Below are 21161 nucleotides of genomic sequence, written 5' to 3' on the forward strand. Positions count from 1 at the left end.
GACCCAGGTCTCCCCTAGGTGCCCCAGAAACTAGAAGCCAGGACCTTCTCACTTCCAAGGCCCAGCAGCCTCTGCCATCATCTTCCAGCCCAGGCTCATCCAGGAAGCCTCTGGGTCTAATGGTGCAAGCATCCGAAGTGCCCACAACCAGGCTGCCCACAGGCTCGGCAAGGCGTTCAGCTGCCCCTGGCACTTCTCTCACCATCCTCCAAGAGGCTCAATGACAGCTCCGTGCAGCCCCACATCAGCCTCACAGCCCGCCGCCTCCTGCCCTCCCATCCCACCACTGCCTGGGGTCAAGGGTCGGTGCTCAAGAGTCCCACATGGTCCCCACCCTGTCCCCTCTCTCAACTCTGACCCCTAAGCCCTCCCATTTTGAGGTCACACACTCCCCTCCCCTCTTCCCTGAGCACCCCCTCCACCTCTGCCTGGGCTGCACCCCAGGCCCACGGGCAGGTGCTGGCCACCCTCCCTTCCTCTGCAGGTTTCTGGGTCAGGACTGTGACCAGAATCTTGCTCGCTGCACTCCTGCCATGGCTGTTCCCTGTCCCCTGCGTCTGTCCCATCTGCTGCTAGCTCAAAGTCCTCCCTTCTGAGGCACCCCGTGTCTCCAGCCCAGAAGGTTCTTCCCTTCTCTGCTTGGCATCTCAAAGTCAACATCTTCTTCTCCCTGGTTTCCTGCTGTTGGTACACAGCCCTCTCCACTGGGCTGTCCAAGTCAAGGGACAGGAATCCTCCGGACTTCTCCCCCACCTTACCTCCCAAACCAGTCAACCCCACTGCCTGCACAGCTGCCACACAGGCACCCTGCTGTCCAGCCCTCTGCCGCCAGCCCCAGCCCAGGCTCAGCTCCCACCACTTGCATCCACCTCTGTCCACTGGGCTCCCCTCCAAGCTGGCCTCGCTACCCCAGGGGGCACGAGCTTCCCAAAACATGAGGCGCACGGCCATGCCCCTGCCCTGGGAAAGTTCGCCTGCCTTCCCACCGGATAGCGAGTCCTTCCCACTGCACACCTGTGCTGCGGGATTTCCTGAGGTTTCCCAGACCAGCTGGGCCCCCACGGCGCGAGGCTCCACACCCATGGCCACTGCCTCGGCTTCTTCTCCATCTTCACCTCCCCGCCTCCTTCGTGTGCCTCGCCGACGCCCTGCGCTTTTCCTAGTGCACCCTCATCAGACTTGTCTTCAGGGCTGACCGGCACCCCCATGACTGTGCCTGAGTTCCAAGGGGCCGAGCCCATCCCTGCATCCTGCCTCCCACGTTGCGGATGGCACATGCCATGGGCCGTCAGGGCGCTGGCCTCGGCCTTTGAATGGCATCTTCAGTTCATTTTCACAGTGATTGTAGAAGTGAAAGGCCATTTTCCTATTTTACAGCTAAGGAGATGGGCAGAGAGAGGTAAAGAGGCCTCTCCGGATCCCAGAGCCCTCCAGGAGGGACAGGGGTTAGCCAGGGGTCTATCGTCTCTGCCTGCTGCTTCCTTCCGAGTGAATTTGTGGTTTCCTTTGCTCTGATTTGGCCAATGCAGGCAGCTGAGGCTGTGCCCCACCCCCTTCCGTCCCCCCAGGCGGCTGTCTGACCCTCTAAGTGACTCGAGTTTGGGGTACCTCCACCAAATGCCCACCCTCCCATTCATCGTTTGGCACAGCTGTGATGGAGCAGACAGCAGACAGTCTCCTGCAGTCTGCTGGGACACAGCACCAGGGGCCCTGACCACCAGGCAGTTCCTGAAGGAGGCTCGCAAAGCCTCCAGACTTCTCCAGGCCCTGCCAGGGACGCAAAGTAGAAGGCTGGGCTGGAGCTGCATGGGTATTTCATTGAAAGTTCACAGACACAAGGGCTCTGAGTGGGGTCACAGCATGGAGGAGGCAGGGTCAGGGAGCATAGAGTGAGTCCTCCCATCCTGGGACAATTTTGCGTAAGCCCTTCCTGCTAGGTGTCAGGTCCAAGGGGTCCCAGGAGCCTGGGAAGGGGCACGTGAGGGCAGGGACACAGACACTGGAAGCCAGGGTGCAGCAGTGAGGGGAGAAGCCCCCAGGCCCCAGACACAGGCAGGGCAGAGGCCAGGAGGCGGAGGGGGTGGACTGAGGGCCAAGCTCACTGCACCCTTGCTGTACTCAGCTTCTGATGGCCTTGCTGCCCAGTTCACAGCTCAAGGGGGGCCCAGGACAAGAAGCCCTGCCCTGCCCCAACCTCATGGGATCCTGCGTTTCAGGGACCATGAAAATAAACATGTCTCAGTGCTTGTCTCTGCCAGCGGCCGTGCCTGGCGGGCCTTAGTAGTCGGTGAGGGGGTACCGCAGGAAGATGAAGACGAGGATGATGCAGGAGGCTGCCAGGGCAGAACTGGTGATGTTGAACAGCCGGGCCGTCTTTGCATCCTCCACGGCTCCATTCAGGTCATTGAGAAGCTTCTTGTCTCGCACCTGAAGCCGGGAGGAGGACAGGAAACGGGCAGTCAGCCAGGGAGCAGGGCTCGGAGCATCCAGGAGCCCAGCAGGGCCGGTGCCACAGTGCCCAGCACAGTATCAGTGCTTTGTTTCCAAGAGCTGACGAATGAACGATGTTTCTAGAGGAACACGTCTCTGCCCTGGGGCACTGTACACTGATGAATTTAGGGGCACGGGGGCGTCATGTCTGAAACCTCTCAACCCTCAACTGGTTTATAAAGTAGGTGAGATGTATTTATAGAGAGAGAGAAAAGCAAATATGATAAAATTGTTAAAAAATTGGGGCAACTGGGTGAAGGATATAAGGAAATTCTTTGTTTTTTATTTTTTGCAAGTTTTAAATGATTAAAATGAAAGAAGTTGGCCTCAGAGAGAATATGATTGGAGGATGGGGCAACACAACTGTCTCCTAATTTGATTAGTTTTGCCTCGTTTAAAATTAACTGGGATGCCCTGAGGATGAGCGTTGTGCATTGGCAGGAGAGAGAGCAGTCTCCAGGGCCTTTGGGGAGGGATATTAAGGTGAAGGGAGTGGGCTGGCACTCAGGAAGTCTTGGGGAGGCAGTGGACTGAGCTGGACTCATTTCCAAGAAGCAACCTTCATTTAGAATGAGTTATAGGGCCCTCCCCTCCTCAGCACTCTTTCCTTCTATCCCATCCACAAATATGTGGGTGTTTGCTGTAAGAAGAAACCAAGTTCTAGGATGAGGAATGGAAGGAGAATGGAAAGAGAGGAAGAGAGGAAGGGGCAAAAAGTTTTTGCCTTAGTAGATTGGAGCTGGGCTGAAAGAAGGAAGGTGGGCAGATAGATACTGGGGCTGACTAATGCCTGGATCCCTCAGTGTGCAGGTTAGGCAGATGGACAGGAGACCCAGGTCGGAAGAGTGGACGGACAGGGGATAGATGGGTGGTCAGGGCGATGGGTGCGTAATTGAGTGGGAGAATGGAAGCATAAATGGATTGGCCTGTGGGTGGATGGATGGAGGAGGCAGAATAGTGGAAAGAACAAAGGAAGAGGAGAGAAAAAAGAGGATAGAGGGAGTGGGGAAGGGAAAGAGAGAATGCAATTCAGTGAAGTGGAATGGAATGGAATGAAGTGGGGCAAATGCAGTAAAGTGAAATAGAGTGGAGTGGATGGAATGGATGGAGTGGGTGGAATGGATGGAGTGGAGTGGATGGAGTGGATGGAGTGAATGCAGTGAAGTGGATGGAGTGAAGTGGATGGAATGGATGGAGTGGAGTGAATGGAGTGGAGTGGATGGAATGGATGGAGTGGATGGAGTGGAGTGGATGGAATGGATGGAGTGAATGCAGTGAAGTGGACGGAGTGGATGGAGTGAAGTGGATGGAATGGATGGAGTGGAGTGGATGGAATGGATGGAGTGGGTGGAATGGATGGAGTGGAGTGGATGGAATGCATGGAGTGAATGCAGTGAAGTGGATGGAGTGAAGTGGATGGAATGGATGGAGTGGAGTGAATGGAGTGGAGTGGATGGAATGGATGGAGTGAATGCAGTGAAGTGGACGGAGTGGATGGAGTGAAGTGGATGGAATGGATGGAGTGGAGTGAATGGAGTGGAGTGGAGTGATGGAGTGAATGCAGTGAAGTGGATGGAGTGGATGGAGTGGAGTGGATGGAGTGGAGTGGATGGAATGGATGGAGTGGAGTGAATGGAGTGGAGTGGAGTGATGGAGTGAATGCAGTGAAGTGGATGGAGTGGATGGAGTGGAGTGGATGGATGGAGTGGATGGAGTGGATGGATGGAGTACATGGAGTGAATGCAGTGAAGTGGATGGAGTGGATGGAGTGGAGAAGATGAAGTGGAGTGGATGGAGTGAATGGAGTGGAGTAGATGGAATGGATGGAGTGGAGTAGATGGAATGGATGGAGTGGAGTAGATGGAATGGATGGAGTGGAGCAGATGGAATGGGTGGAGTTGAGCAGATGGAATGGATGGAGTGGAGCAGATGGAATGGGTGGAGTGGAATGGATGGAATGGATGGATGGAGTGAAGTGGATGGAGTGGAATGGATGGAGTAGGATGGCTTGGATGGAGTGAAGTGAATGGAATGGATGGAGTGAGTTGATGGAATGGATGGAATGGATGGAGTGGATGAAGTGGAGTGAATGGAATGGATGGAGTGGATGGAGTGGAGTGGATGGAATGGATGGAGTGGATGGAGTGGAGTGGATGGAATGGATGGAGTGGATGGAGTGGAGTGGATGGAATGGATGGAGTGGATGGAGTGGAGTGGATGGAATGGATGGAGTGGATGGAGTGGAGTGGATGGAATGGATGAAGTGGAGTGAATGGAATGGATGGAGTGGATGGAGTGGAGTGGATGGAATGGATGGAGTGGAGTGAATGGAATGGATGGAGTGGATGGAGTGGAGTGGATGGAGTAGGATGGCTTGGATGGAGTGGAGTGAATGGAATGGATGGAGTGAGTTGATGGAATGGATGGAATGGATGGAGTGGATGGAGTGGAGTGGATGGAATGGATGGAGTGGAGTGAATGGAATGGATGGAGTGGATGGAGTGGAGTGAATGGAATGGATGGAGTGGATGGAGTGGAGTGGATGGAATGGATGAAGTGGAGTGAATGGAATGGATGGAGTGGATGGAGTGGAGTGAATGGAATGGATGGAGTGGATGAAGTGGAGTGAATGGAATGGATGGAGTGGATGAAGTGGAGTGAATGGAATGGATGGAATGGATGGAGTGGAGGAAGTGGAGTGAATGGAATGGATGGAGTGGAGTGCATGGAATGGATGGAGTGGAGTCAATGGAATGGATTGAGTGGAGTGAATGCAATGGATAGAGTGGATGGAGGGGAGTCAGTTGAATAGATGAAGTGGAGTCAATGGAGTGGAGCTGGAAAAAAAGTTGGAGAGGGAAGGGAAGGGAGGGAACAAGGGCGAATGGGCAATAGGTGACTTGGAAGATAAATTGTACAGAACATGCTATCAAAATGGAGAGATTGAAGATGGGAAGAAGCAGGTATTGAGGAATCAGGGTAAGGAAGGAGGCAGGAAGAAAGTCTATGCTCTCATCGGGTTCTTATACTAGTGGTTTTGGAGGAAACTGACATCTGCATTGAAATTTGTATTCCTTTATAAGGACTGAATGTGTCACCCACTTATTGAGGTCTTATTTGATGCCTTTGTTAAAATAAAGCTGTATAACTTTCTCCAGAAAGAGCTATTACATCTTTTGTTAGACTTAGTCTTAGTCTATTTATTTTGTTTTTTATTATAATGTAAAAGTATATTTTAATATTGCATGTCTAACTGATTTTGTATGCAGCTAAACTATCATATTGTACTAATTGACCATGTGTTCTTAATAATGAATCATATCTACAGCAAATACTAGCAGTTCTATTTCCTCCTTGCAGTCTATTCCAAGACAGCACAGCATAGAGGTTAAAGCACAGATGCAGAAACACTGACTGGATTTCAATCCTGATTCTGCAGGTCATAGACTATGCAGCCTTAGGCCAGCTAACAACTCACTCTTCTGCTCCTCATTTCCTCATCTGTAACATGAAGATGACAATAGCGCTGCCTCCCAGGGTTGTGGGAAAGGCTTAATGAATTGATGGATGTGAAGCTCCACCACAGTGCCTGGGCCAAAGTAATCTCCTCTCATGGAGGCAAAGAAGATTGCAGAGCGATCCCAGACAGCAGCGATGAGGACAAGCAGCTGAGTCTCATTCTTGACCTCAAGGTACCAGGAAGGATAATCCTCATCTTATCATTAGAGTTCTATGATTACATTAGAATTTCCACAAGATAAACATATTGTTTCCTTCTCTAATTCATTAAGATGGTAGATTATATTTATTGATTTTTTTATATCAAGACAACTCTGAATTCCTAAAAAAACTTTTGGTCGTGATTTCTTTGTTGGATACTTGGAGTGAGGAATAACGTGGCAGAGGGAGGATGAAACACTGAGTGTCAAAAGCGGATGGAGTGGAGGGCAGGAGGCTGAGGCAGCTGGGGTATTGGGTGCATGGAAAATGGCGGCCATAGCTAAAGAAGATAGGTAAGAGGAGGGTGGGGGAGTGATCCCATGATCGGGAAGGTGGGTGGATGGAGCTGAGGGGTTATGTGGATGGAGACTGGGTGTATGGGACAGAGAAATGCATGTAGAAACTTGTGCTGGGTGGGGAAGAGGGCTGGACGGATATAAGAATGTACATTGGATGAGTGGGACAGGCAGATAGCTGAATTTATGAATACAATGCTTCTTGATGTACAATGGGGCTACAGTCCAATAAACCCATCATAAGTTTGAAGTGTCATAAGTTAAAAATTTCATACGCATTTTCGTATGATGTGTTTTTCACAAACCTGGTAAGCAGAGGAGCATACCGAGTGCCTATGGCTTTCCTGCCATTGTGAAATTGAAAAAGCATACGTCAAACCATCATAAGATGGGGACCGTCTGTATATGCTGGGTGGGGTAACAGGTGCATAGACGAACATATGAATGTATGTCCAAGTGGACAGATGGATATGCAAATGTATGCCACATGGGTGGGGCATCTGAGTAAGTGGATAAGTGAATGGCTGCTGGATGGGAGGTGATGTGTGGGTATGTAAGAGCATGTTCAGTGGGCAGGACACGCAAATAGGTGAATACACGAGAATGTGTGCTCATGTGTTCACGATGGCTTGGACCAGGGCAGCGGCAGAGAAGGTGATGAGACCCAGCCAACTTCTGGACATGTGTTGAAGGTGGAGCCGACAGTGTTTGCTGGGATCAGGCTTGCAGTGTGATAAAACGAATGGAGGCCAGGCGCGGTGGCTCACACCTGTAATCCCAGCAATTTGGGAGGCCGAGGCAGGTGGATCATGAGGTCAGGAGTTCAAGACCAGCCTGGCCAAGATGGTGAAACCCTGTCTCTACTAAAAATACAAAATTTAGCAGTGGCAGGCACCTGTAATCCCAGCTACTCGGGAGGCTGAGGCAGGAGAATTGCTTGAACTCAGAGGGCAGAGGTTGCAGTGAGTTGAGATCGTGCCACTGCACTCCAGCCTGGGCTACAGAGTGAGACTCCGTCTCAAAAAAAAAAGAAAAAAAGAAGAATGGAACTTCACGTGATTTGAATGAATGGAGAGGTGGTTACAGGAATATAGGAACGGATGCCAGACTGGAAGGGCAGGTGCACAGATGGGTTTCTGAATGCACACTGGATGGCTGGAGCAGGTCCATGGCTGGATATAGTAACGGATGCTGGATGGCTGCGACAGATCCATATGCTGAATGGGTGGAACAGGTAGATAAATGAATTTATGATGTGTTTTGGATGGGTAAGACTGGTGGATAATAGAAAGGAAGGAGGGTTGTTGATATAGTGTAGACCACCCGATGGCAGATGAGTAGAGAGATTCATTAATCAATCAATCATCAATCAATATTTACTTAGTGTCTGCTCTGAGTAGTTGCTGTTCTAGGTCCTGCGTATATCACAAGGAGTAAAACAGAGTCTCTGTCCTCACGCAGTTTACAGTGTAGGGAGGAGATACAGAAAATAAACACAATAAATAAGTAAAACATGTAATGTGTTCAATGTGCTAAAAAGAAACTCGAAGAGGCTCAGGGGAACAGAGTGCTGTAGGAGGTGCAAGTCTAGCTCGGTGGCCAGGGAAGACCTTGTGGAGTGGGAGATATTTGAGGAAAGGTCAGAAGAATGTGACAGACTCGGCCATGTGTTCATCTGCAGGGAGGCATGTCCTGGGAGCATAGAGCTCTCTGTGCAGGGCCCGGTGCTTCTGAGGACTAGGTGCAGAGTAGGGGCAGCAGATCACAAAGAGAGAAGGGGAGGACATACGGTCAGAGGAGACCATCCAGGAGCACGGTGCAGGCTCTGTGGGTGCTTTTTAGTCATTTAGAGACGGAAAGATGAATGTGATATGACATATATGAATGAGGCAGTGCTGGATGCTGTGCTAAGAAAAGATGTCGGGGGCCAGGCGTGGTGGCTCACGCCTGTAATCCCAGCACTCTGGGAGGCCAAGGAAGGCAGATCATGAGGTCAGGAGTTCGAGACCAGCCTGACCAACATGGTGAAACCCCGTCTCTACTAAAATACAAAAATTAGCCGGGCATGGTAGTGTGCACCTGTAATCCCAGCTACTCAGGAGGATGAGGCAGGAGAATCGCTTGAACTCAGGAGGCGGAGGTTGCAGTGAGCCAACATTGCACCACTGCACTCCAGCCCAGGCAACAGAGCAAGACTCCATCTCAAAAAAACAAAGAACAGATAGCTGAACAGGCAGAGAGAGGTGGATTGAATGGTCCAGGGGAGGGTGAAGGTGGCTTGGACCAGGGCAGCAGTGGTGAAGGTAGTGAGACCTGATCAGCTCCTGGACGTGCATGGAAGGTGGAGCTGGTGGTGTTTGCTGGGATCAGGTGTAGAGTGTGATAAAAAGCATGGAACTTGACATGATCTCAAGGTTTTTGGGGTTTGATCAACTGAACAGGGAGTTGTAGAAGGCTGCAAAAGGAAGACTCGTTTAGCAGTTCAATTTCTGAGATGTCAAGTTAGGAATGCCCTTTAGATATATAGTAGACATTTGACATAGCAATTTGTGTGAGTCTGGAGTTCAAAGATGAGGTCTAGGGCAGAGATATAAATTTGAGAAGCATCAGCAAAAAGATGGTATTTAAAACTGATATAGTTTGAACACATGTCCCCGCCGAATCTATGTTGCAGCGATCCCCAGTGGTGGAGGGGGCCTGGCAGGAGGTGTTTGGGTCATGTGTGTAGATTTCATGGCTTGATGCTGTCCTCACCATAGTGAGTGAATTCCTGAGAGCTGGTTGCTTAAAAGTGTGAGGCACCTCCCCCTTATCCCTCCCTTGCTCCCACTCTTGCCATGTGAGATGCCTGCTCTCACTTTGCCCTCCACCATGACGGGAAGTCTGAGGCTTCCCCAGAAGCAGATACCAGCACCATGCTGCCCGTACAGCCTGCCGAACCATGAACCAATTAAACCTCTTTTCTTATAAATTACTCTCTCTCAGGTATTTCTTTACAGCTGTGCAAGAATGGCCTAATACTAAAACCATGGGACTGGATGGGGTACCAAGGGAGTGAACATGAAGGAAGGAGAGGATGGAGGGCTGAGCCCTGGAGCCCCGCAGTGTCAGAAGGTTAGGGAGTCCAAAGCAATTAGGAAAGGGGCCCGAGAAGAGTGGGCCAAGAAGCAGGGAAGGCAAAGGGGGCACTAGGGTGCTAGATGGCGGAATGGGCTGAAAAGTACAAGCAGAGGTGGGACACAGAGGATGAGGCAGCCATGTGGGTGCAGGGGCGATGGATGGTGCTGGGTGGGTAGAGGAGAGGGAGAAGGAGAGCGGGAGAGAGAACAGGCTGATGGCTGGGAGTTGGGTGAGTCCATTGAAGCAAGGAAGGAAGGAAAATGGAAGGACATTTTGATGATGAATTGAGGGCTAGGTGGCCAGGCAGTTCTTCTATGACTGTGAATATTGACGGATGACAGATGGGTGAATGTGTGAAGGAAAAAGAGCGGGGGTGGGCAGATGTGGGTACAGAGAGGAACTGGTTCTGGCTATAGAGATGGATGGAACAGGTCACTGGAGAAACAGGGGAGAGGAAACACAAGGAAGGGATGACATATAAGTGGATGAAAGGGCAATGTTATGGTCTGAATGTTCATGTCCACCAAATTCTTGTATGGAAATCCTAACCCCTAAAGTGATGGTAGGAGGTGGGGCTCTTGAGAGGATTAGGTCATGCGTGGGAGTGGCACCCTTATAAAAGGGGCCCCAGAGAGGCCCTTGGCCCTACTGGCAAATGAGGACACAGAAGTTGACAGCCTACAACCCAGAAGAGGGTCCTGATCAGAACCTGACCATGCTGGCACCCTGATCTCAGACTTCCAGCATCCAGAACAGTGAGAAGTAAATACCCAGTGTTTATAAACCAAGTAATCTGCAATAATTCATTAGAGCAGGCTGGACAGGCTCATGCCACTCAACTTGGAGGCACGTGAATGGGATACAGGAATAAAGCCAAGGAAGGAAAGATGGGATGGATGTGCCTGGAAGGTCAGATGGGCAATGAGATGAATGGTGGGGTGGGTGGACACATGCCTGAGAGGAAACAAAGAGAGAATGGACATTTTATGGCTGAATGATTAGCTATATTAGTAAAGCAGGTAGGCGGATTGTAGAAAGAATGAAGGGGATAGAAGGGGAGAATGCATGGCCGAAAAGTGGGGCAAAAGAAAGGAAAAGAAAAAAATGAGAGGGAAAAGAATGTGAGAAATTTATGTATGAGCAGTTAGAGACAGGGTGGATGAGGAGGGAGGGAATAGAGAAAGTGACAGTGGCTGGATTGCGCTGACAGTTGGGGTGAGCTGAGGCACGCTGAGTATGAAGGAGGCACTCAGTGAATGGGTGAGTGTGACTCAGCTAGGGGAGCAGCAGGAGGAAGCAGCAGGAGGATGTCTTGAAGGGTGAATAGATGTGTTGCCATATGAGGTCACAGGATGGAGGGATGATTGGGTCTATTGACAGGTAGGGCTGGGAAGGAAAGTGGGCAATTACTGAGAAAGTGAGACTAGATGAATAATTTAGTGGGTTGATGCATAAGGTTGGTGGGGACAGGATGGGAGAGCAGGGCAGGGAGGGGAGCCTGAATGATCATGTGTGAACACTGGTGGATGGAAGATTGGGTGGCTATTTGGAGGGGTTGAAGGGAATGTGGGAGGATGGATTGAATATAAGTTTGGATGGATGGACGGAAGGAGGATGGACAGATGATGGATGGATGGATGGACAGATGGAGGATGGATGGATGGATGGAGGAAGGATGAATGGATAGATGGATGGAGGATGGATGGATAGATGGATGGAGGATGGACAGATGGAGGATGGATGGATGGACAGATGGATGGATGGACGGATGGATGAAAGATAAATGGATGGATGGAGGGTGGATGGATGGATGGATGAAGGATGGATGGAGGGCGGATGGATGGAGGATGGATGGAGGATGGATGGAGGATGGATGGAGGATGGATGGATAGATGGATGGAGGATGAATAGATGGATGGATATGGATGGATGGACAGATGGAGGATGGATGGATGGACAGATGAAGAATGGACAAATGGAAGATGGATGGATGGAGGATGGATGAATGGATGGAAGATGGATAGACAGATGGATGGAGGGTGGATGGATGGATGGAAGGATGGATGGATAGATGAAGGACAGATGGAGGATGGCTGAATGGAGGATGGATAGATGGATGGATGGATGGATGGAAAGATGGAGAATGGATGGATGGAAGATGGATGAATGATAGATGGATGGAGGATGGGAAAGATAAATGTGTGATGCTGATATTCAGAAAGGAGTGAGTGGGTGAGTGTGTACATCCAAAACCCAACGCAGAACCCACCCACCTAACCTGTTCTTTCTGACAGCCCTGTCACTGGAAGGTCTCACAGCCTCCTGGGCTCACATCTAGCAGCTGCTGTGTCCTGGCCACACCTGTTCCTCCTCTCCCACCCCCATCCCCAGCTCACAAGCTCTCCCACCTGGACCACCACACTGGGACTTGAACCTTCTGCCTCGAGGCTTGTCTTGTCCCCTTCCACTACACTGGTTGCAGATTTCATGGCACTGATCATATCCTTCTCTTTCCATGTCTCCTACAGATGAGAGCCCAGCCCCTCACAAGGTTTTCAAACCCCTCACCACACTGCCTCAGGCACTCTTCCAGGAATGTCTTCCATCTCCCATCGAGGACAGGGGCCTTGCCGACTCCCTAGACTGCCCCACCTACGTGACATAGTTTATGCCATTTTCCCCGCCTGAAACACCTTTCCCCTCACCAAGCTTCAAGGCCCAGTGAAATTGCTGCCTCCTCCTAGAAGTCTTCCAGCCTCACCCCAAACTGGGAATGAAGTATTCCTTTTCTGAAACACTGTGGTGCTTCTTCCATCTCATCATGTGTCCTCTGTCCACCCACCCATTAGACCAACATGTCTTAACCCATCTGTTGGCCAGCTCTGCCTTGGGTACAGATTGGCTGGGGTGAGCAGATGTGGCTGGGGCAGGACTGTCTCTGCAGGCTTTGCAGAAGAGAGACCCAGATCTCACAAAAGCTCTCCAGGCTGAGGATGTGCACAGGCAAACCAGGACGTGCACATCACTCACATCACATTTGCCGAGTGACCGTGGCGGGGAAATGCTGAGGCCAGAAGGGTTAAAAACGCGGCTTGGATGCTGAGATGAGACGTTTGGCCATCATCCAGCTGACCGCGGGAGCCAGTGGTCATCAGGAGGCGGCATGTGGAGACGGCATGAATGGAGAATTGACTTTTTGTATCTCTGCCTTCCCCGGACACCAGGCTGTGCAAAATAAGGCTTCAATCTCTGCGCTGCAGATCCAGCCTTCGTTGAGCTGAATTGGCCCATGTGGGTGGGGGGTGGATGGATGGCTGGATGGGTGGATGGACATATGGGGGCAGGCAAGGACACACTGTCTAGTTCATACCACCGCATGCGGGCCTCCGCCCTGCTCACGTGTGCTGGCTTGAATGTTGTTTTGTTTCTATTTGTTTTCTGAACAGATGAGGGAACAGGGGCTCAGTGAGGCAAGATGGCTTGTCTGTCCCAAGAGCTCGGATTTTAGCCAAGACCTTCCGACCCCAGGTCCGCCCTGTGCCCTTGGTGTAGGGTGCAGGTCAGGAGACCTGCAGCTGGGTGACCTGATGGATGCATTCCCAGGCGTGGGGTCCACAGCCAGCCAGTTCCGTCCTCCCTTCTGCCCAGGATGGAGACAGCTCACTTTGCACCCATTCCCAGGTATGCCCCAAAGCCTCTCTGCCCTGGCTGCCCCCGCCCACCGCAGGAAGGACACAGGAGGAGCAGGCCTGGGAGGAGGTGTAATGAGCCGTCCCTGACCCTCAGAAGGGCCAACCTCACACCACCCCCAACCCCTGCAGAAACCCGGCACCATCCAGAAATCCCTGACCTACCTACAACCCGAGCCAGATGGGCCTGCCCCATGCCAGCCGGCCAGCCACAGCCTAAGCCAAGCGGGAGGAGGGACAGCTTCCGGACGGGAGCCCAGGCAGCCAGACCCATGTCCGCAGGCTGTTGGCAGGGCACAGAGAGAGGGGAGGCAGAGCTCCACCAGCGGCAGCTTCAGCCCCCCAACACTGGAGCTCTCTGCTCAGGATTGGTCTGGGGAACCATAGCTGGAGCTGGTCGGAGGCATGACCCCCAATTCCAGGGGCCCCTTTCCTTTGTTGCTTCTACACACACACGCACACACGCACGTGTGCACGCGCGAGCACACATGCACGCAGGAACATATACTCACCACACACGCACACATGCTCTCACACACTTGTGCACACACATTTACACGTACCATGCACACTCACATATTATACACACATGCACACTCAGGTACATACACACATCACACATGCACACACACACTTGTGCACACACATTTACATGAACCACACACGTGTGATTACACACATGCACACAGGTACATACAGCACACAGGCACACACTCTCACACACTTGTGTACACACATTTACACGTGCCATGCACACTGGTGCAATTACACACACATGCACACACACTCAGGTACATACACACAGCACACATGCACACAATCTCACACACGTGCACACACATTTACACGTGCCATGTACACACACGTGTGATTACACGCACGTGCAGACTCAGGTACATACAGACGGCACACCACACACACACGTGCACACACATTTATACGTGCCACGCACACTCAAGTGTGATTACACACACGTGCACACTCAGGTACAGACAGCACACAGGTACATACCCTCACACATTTGTGCACACACATTTACACATGCCATGTATACACACGTGTGATTACACACATGTGCATGCTCAGGTACATACAGCACACAGGCACACCCCCCCACACACACTTGTGCACACACATTTACATGTGCCATGCACACTCACATATGATTACACACGTGCACACTCATGTACATACAGACAGCACACAGGCACACACCCTCACACACTTGTGCACACACATTTACATGTGCCATGCACACACACGTGATTACACACACATGCACACACTCAGGTACATACAGCGCACATGCACATACCCTCGCACATTGTGCACACACATTTACACACACCATGCACACACATGCAATTACACACACATGCACACACAGGTACATACACTCACACACCACACATGCACACATGCCCTCACACACTTGTGCACACACATTTACACACACCATGCGCACCCACGTGATTACACACACATGCACACACACGCAAATACACTCATGCCTACACACACTCATACACATGCACACACATGCACACACAAAAAAATATATGTACACACTCATGCACACAATGCATTCACATGCACACATACAGTTACACTCACAGTACATGCCCACTTATGCAATTACACGTGAGTACACACACACACTGGCACGTGCTGGCTCACACACAGGCCCCTGTGTCAGAGCCCAGGGATGGGTCCGCAGGCCCGATGTTGAAGGTGCCCGTGCCAGTGGGCAACACCGGGGTTGGCAATGATGATGAGTCAGGAGCAGGACCGGAACGCCAACGGCAGTTGCAATGCCGGGCGGGATGGGGCTCGAGCTCAAGGATGGAGCAGAGGCGAAGCTGGCCAGGCGCCTTTCCTCCCAGTCAGCCTCTGCCCAGCCTCTTCTCTCCCTGCATCCCTTGTCTTCTCCCCCACCCAGCAGGGCAGCTGCATTGGTGGAGTACATCTGGCCTTGGCCATTCAAGTCTGGGCTGGGGAAATGTGATGATGAGGCTAAACGTGAGCCAAGCCCTTCCTTCCAGTGCGTCAGGGTGGGGAGGAGGGCCTGCCCTCGCCCTCATGCTCCCTTCCCCAGGAAGGGCTCCAGCACCAGACACATTGACACAGGGCTGCCCCCCTCACTGTGAGCCCATCACAGCCTCCCTCCCACCATCTCCGTCCCTGCTGCTCTACCTTGCCTTCAGGGGGACAGGGTCATGTCTGCCCAGCACCTGCTCTGCTACCAGCCAGCTCTTCTCACAGCACTGAGCTGGGGAGGTGCAGGACCTGTTTACACCCCTCTTCCCTGGGCTGCCCTGGCCACCCAGGTCTGGTCTCCACGCACGGCTTGGCAGAGCTGTGTAAGCACCTGCCCTTAGGGTCCGGGTGAGGAGCTGGATAAGAAGGTGGCCCCTCTTCCTTTCCATAGGAGTAGGATTCCAAGCCCTCTTCAGCCCCATTCTGGCCCCATCCCTGTACACGGAGAAGTGGCTGCTGCCCAGGTCTACGTCCCACGTCCCCTGAGCCCGAGCAACCCCCCCACCAACCCCTGCTCCCAGCCCCTCCTGGAGGTTCCGCTGAGCTGGCTGAGCAGAAAGCCAGGCCCCGATGGCTCAGGAGAGGGAAGGGCAGACCCCTGCCCACCCAGACCTAGCCAGTACCCCGACCTCTCTGGGACCCACGATCAGGACCCCTCACTGTCCTTTGATCCGTTGGCCCCTCAACTGCACCTGCTCTACCCGTGTGCTCCCCTGAGAGGGACAGGGGCCCAGCGCCGCCAGCCAGGGACCGTCCTGCCGGCACCACCTCTCCAGCCCGCCCTTGCCCCGTGCCACCGCCCGGGCTCACTTTGAGGGAGTAGGCCAAGGCGATGAAGCCCAGGCAGCAGAAGTTGAGGTAGACGAAGTTGAAGATGGACCACAGGTAATAGTCGTTCACCTCAGTGGTGTCCGGGTAGACCTCGATGACGGTCGTGGGGTTGGTCATCGTCTTCTTCTCGGCTAGGTGCTTGCAGGCGGGGGGCGCGCCGGCAGCCCGCACGCTGTCGGTCTTGCTGCTCTTGGACTCCATGGGGAACAGTGTGGGCGCCATCGGGGGAGAGGCCGAGGGCTCAGGGGCAGGGGCCGCTGGAGCCTGCAGGGCAGGGGGCTTGGACACGCAAGCGAAGCAGCCCTTGGGCGAACCTGCCGGGGGCCTCGGGATCCAGAAGGCCCCGTCCAGGGGGACTCGGGCTTCCTGGGCGCCGTCCGTGGTGCTGGCCGGGGCTCCCAGCGGGGCTGGGCACTGGCTGGGGCCCTGGGCCTGGAGAGGAGAAAGTGAGAGCGAGCTGGGCCCGGCCTACTGGCCAGCACCCACCCTCACGCCCAGCAGCCCCGAGAACAGCCCCAGTGGAGACGGAAATCCCTGCGGGGGCCACCAGCTGCCAGCCTGCCACCTGCCTCCCCCACCCGCCCCGGGCCTCGGCGGCCACGGACGATGCCAAAGCCCTTCGCAGCAGCCTTGGCAGGGACCTGGGGCTTTCATCACTTTGCCATCTGCGCACAAACACTCACCCACTGACACACACAACAGCACCCCCCGCCCCAAAGCACACCAACGCTGAGACTGACACTTGCAAAACACGGAATGCCCCAGCACCCCAAACAACCCCGCACACACGGGGCGCCGGACCCACAGCGACGCTGCCTCAGCCGCCAACCGGCAGAGCTAGCAGAGCGGCCAAAGCACCTGCCCACGGCGCCCGCGGACACACGATACCGCCACGGGCACCGCCACGGGCTCCACCGCGGGCTCTCCAGACCCCGGGCGCACCCGCGGGCGCGCTCAGAGCCATTGACGAGTAAACAACTCCCCACACAAGGCGATGCAGGCTCAGCCACGAGCACCAAGAACCGGCACAGGTGCGGGGTCTCCAACTCGTGCGCACCGCCCCCCACCTCCAACCTGGGGACCCCAAGCGCGCACACTTGCCCGGAGCCACGCATCCCCGGGCCATACATAGACGCACAATGACAGGCTGCGAAACGAACACTTCTCCAACGAGGCACCAAGACGCTCGCGCTCTGCGCCACCCCGCGTGCCCAGCTCCCGTGCGGCGCGCGCCGGGGGGTCTGCGGCCGAGGCTCTGCGGCCCCCAGCCCGACCCGGGTCTGCCGCAGCCGCCCGGACGGCGTCTCCTCACCTGCAAGCGACTCCTCGGTGCGCGGCCGGACCCCCTGAGCCTCGGTGCGCGCGTCCTTCCGCCGTCCCGCGGGCCGCTGTCTGTCCACTGATCCGCCTCCCAGCGGCCCAACCTTGAGGGGGTGGGGAGCGCGCGGGGCTCGGCGGCGGCGCCGCTGCCTCCCCCGCCGCCTGCGCTCCCTCCGCAGCGCCAGACCGGCCGCGCGGCTGCAGCCCAGAACCTGACTCACGGCGGCGGCGGTGGCGGCGGCGGGCACAGCCACCTCCCCGCCTCCCGCCTCCTCCTGCCGGGAGGGTGGGGGCCGCGAGCCTGGCCGGAAGCCGCGACCCTGGGGAGTTGCAAGGTCCTGCAGGGATGGGACCCCTACAGTCCCCGACCAGGGTGCCCACGCCACCTCCATCTCCCGGGACCCACTGAGCCTTCCTCCCCACCCCACCCGGCCCCATCCCTCTCGCGGAGCCCCCAGCCCCGTGGAAGACTGGCCGCTCCCCGAACCCTCCCCATCTGCCTCCCCAAGAGAGACCCTCTTCCTCTTCCCTCTCTCCCCATGGGGCTCCACCCCAGCGCCTGGGCCCTGCTGCCTCCAGGGACCCCCGCCCCTGGGTCCTGCCCTTCTGGCCTGTTGACTCTCAGTTCCAGCAGCTCAGTCCCCTCCTGACGAAGCTCCAGTCCCCTGAGCCCCAGCAAGCCCCCTACCTGACTGCCCGTCTCTGCCCCATCCTGTCCCTAACCAAGTCCCAAAGGCCCCAAGACCACCCTCCAGTCCCTTCCCTCAGCCCACCAAGTCCAGGCCCTCCAGTAAGTTTCAGCACCCCCTACTCTGTTCCCTCCTGGCTGAGCCCACTCCTGCCCACCGGAGCTCCTGCCCCCTTTCCTGGAGTCTGACTTCACCCAGCCGGGGCCCCACTCCAGTTCACCCCCAGAGTCTGGGAGAATGTGGCCTCTCCTGCACAGACCCCAGGGCACGCTCCCTCTGCTCGCAGGGCAAAGTGTCCCGTTCCGAGCTCTGGTCCCGTGCTGAGGTCCTGGCTGCTAAGGACACTTGTCTCCCTGGAGGCTGGTTCACTCACCTGCCCACAACCTCTCTGTGATCCCCACCAGCCCTTCTGAGCCTGGTCCCCTGAGGATACTTTGTTCCCTGTGAATCATTTTTCCTGACAAACGCCTGTCCTCCCAGCCTCAGCCGCCTTCGCTACCCCACCACATCCTCACTCTCACGGTATGCTTGACCCCAACTGATCTTCCATCCCCATAACAGTCTGCATGAGTCCCTCCCCATGGAGAAAACTCCAGCCTTCCCTCCCTCCCTCCAAGTCCCCTACTTCACCACGCAGGTTCCCTGAGCTGGGTCCTCTTCAACAACCTCCAGCTCCCACTGAGCCCCGACCCTCTCCAAAGTCCCCCAGAAGCTGAGGATGCATGGCGGCCCCCGTTTTCCCTCCCTCATCTCTCTCCAAGCCCGATCCTCCCATGAAACTCCTTTCTCCTCTGCCACTCTCAGTTGGCCTCCTGCATCTCCACAACCCTCTTTCCTGTCTGGAAGGCTGGTCCTGCTTGAGGTCGTGTCTGCCCGCCTGTGCCTGACTCTGAAAACTTTCTCTCCCCAAACCTCTGTTCTGAACCCTGATCCCCTGGAAAAGCCCGGCCCTCTGCAAGCCCCTCCCCTTCCCAGCCTAGTCCCTGCCCCTCATGCCTGGGCTGACCCCTGGCACAGCGTTATCCATGGCACGCCAGGAACCCACAGCACAAGGCTGATCTTAAATGATGTTGATAAACCCTAACGAGCAGGAGAGGTCATCAAGCATGAGGAGCCTCCTCCTTGTCTCCTTGGGCACCCTGGCCATGCTCTCCCTGGAGCCCACAGGCCGTGGGTGGATGGGGCCTGTTAGAGAACCAGGGTTCCGTTCTCCCTCCCCAACTCCCTCCTCCTTTCCAAGGGCCTGGCCCAGGGAAAACTGGACCCGGTGTCCTCAGACGGGGCCTGATCCCAGGCTACGTGTGGCCTGTGTGCCATGCCCCCATGTCTCCCCAGCATCTGAGCTGGGCCTACCCGGCCAGCCACCACCTTCTGGGAGATCCTGGCCTGCCACACAGCCACTGCCCAGTGCTGCCCCACTTTGCCCAGAAGGCCTCAGGCAGTGAGGAGGCCTCCACAGCAGGAAGAGAAGGTTGCCTGGGCCCGAGGGGCCAGGGCCTGCCCAGGGTCACTGGGTACGTGACAGGGGAGCCAGGGCCTGCTCCCGGCCTCAGGCCACCTTGGGGCTGCCTCTCTCTGAGGCCAGGAAACACCACTGAGAGGCAGCCAGGGGGTCGCAGGGCAGAGCCAGGGCCCAGCCAAACTCGGCACAGCCACCATTCATGTGACTGTGCTGGGCTCCCCAAGGGCCTGGGCTCCAGCATCTCCTCTGCTAGGGGTTTCTGGTTACAACCCAGTCTAGATAAGGGGGACTCCAGGCTCAGGGTCCAGTCACCAGCTAGAAAACCACAGAGGAACCCGGGGTCAGACTCTAGGGCCCCGAGAATCCTGCCGTGCTGGAGGGAACCCTCGGAGCAACCCCAGGGCAGTAGCCGTGAAGATGGGAGCTGGACGGAGCTGACAAGCTGCAGAGGGAGGGAGATGGGGAGAGTGGGATGGGGCGGGGACAACAGGGCACGGCTGCCTCCTTGCACCTGTCTGCCCTCCCGGGCCTCAGTGCACAAAACATCTGATGACAGGACATTTGTCTCCCCAGAAGCCCTGCCAGGCCCTGCAGAGCTCTGCCCGGCTCTGCTCAGATTTCAGGCATGCCAAACGCTAGGCATGCGTTTCCGAGCCTCCATGCCATCCTGGGTAAGTGTTCTTGCTCCAGGTGTCTGCTGTGGCATGGTTCTGGGGTGCAAGCCTGCAGCCCCTCGGGAGGAAGGCCAAGGCAGCCACCACCCTCAGGCAGAGGCATCAAAATAATGGCGAATGTCACATCTGCCTCATCTTCTAACCTGTTGGGGTGGGGCTCGAGGGGGCTCTAAGTGACTCCAGAGCTACTGATCCCAAAAGGAACTCTGCTCCCATCACCACATGCCCACAAACTCCTACTTACCTGTTAAAACCCCAGGGGCTGCTACCACTGCATCCGGACACACGCTCCCAACCCCTCCCCTCCCAGCGGAACAAGCGCACTGCGTTATCAGCCTGGGCATCCGTGACTGGCAACTGTGGCTGGAGGGGACTTCTGAGTCCAATCCCTGCAACCAGTGACCCCAGGCAGGCTTGCTTGGTGCCAGCTCGGCTCACTGCACACAAAACCGCTTCTAGTGCCTGGGAGGCAAGAAGGCCCAGCTAGGCCAGCCACCCACGCCACCTGGGGCCATTTCTTTCCCAGGAGAAGAGGGCTGAGGAGGGTGACTGGTAGGCTTGCTCTGATGGTCCCCGAGAGCAGAAATATCCTCTGTTCAAGTGCCGTGGCCGCCTGGCTGGGCCACCTCCCTGAAATCACTCCTCAAGGCTGGCACTCACACTGGACACCCTGAAGCCCCAGCCAAGGCCACATCCTGCCGGCCACTGCTCCAGACCTGGAAACAAGTCGGTCCCCGCTGGCCGACCAGGCTGGAGCCCACGGGCTGGGCAGGGGGCCACAGGCCCAGGGCACCCCAAATGCTTGTCCCGGTGCTGCCCTGAGTCAGCTGCCG

General features: G+C 55.3%; 1 protein-coding gene across 1 annotated transcript; it reads right to left on the reverse strand.

The window, feature by feature from the left end:
- Window positions 1-1797: 1797 nt before the first annotated feature.
- Window positions 1798-19115, reverse strand: IFITM10 (interferon induced transmembrane protein 10). The gene is made up of 3 exons (XM_054438076.2): window positions 18859-19115; window positions 16163-16615; window positions 1798-2427 (listed from the first exon to the last, which is right to left on the reverse strand). Exons 1-3 carry the CDS (start codon window positions 18940-18942, stop codon window positions 2278-2280), a joined length of 687 nt encoding a protein of 228 aa, XP_054294051.1. The 5' UTR covers window positions 18943-19115; the 3' UTR covers window positions 1798-2277.
- Window positions 19116-21161: the final 2046 nt, after the last annotated feature.

The sequence above is a fragment of the Pongo pygmaeus genome, chromosome 9 (genome assembly GCF_028885625.2).
Source record: "Pongo pygmaeus isolate AG05252 chromosome 9, NHGRI_mPonPyg2-v2.0_pri, whole genome shotgun sequence".
NCBI classification, from domain to species: domain Eukaryota; kingdom Metazoa; phylum Chordata; class Mammalia; order Primates; family Hominidae; genus Pongo; species Pongo pygmaeus.

Coding starts and splice junctions, on each gene's coding strand:
- IFITM10 (XM_054438076.2), bottom strand. CDS start 18,942: ATGAGGGAGGGAAAACGGGGGCCGCCATGCATCCTCAGCTTCTGGGGG. Junction 16,616..18,858: donor GGGCTCAGTGGGAGCTGGAG/GTTGTTGAAGAG, acceptor TCTCCTCTCCAG/GCCCAGGGCCCCAGCCAGTG. Junction 2,428..16,162: donor CCTTGGCCTACTCCCTCAAA/GTGAGCCCGGGC, acceptor TCCCGGCTTCAG/GTGCGAGACAAGAAGCTTCT.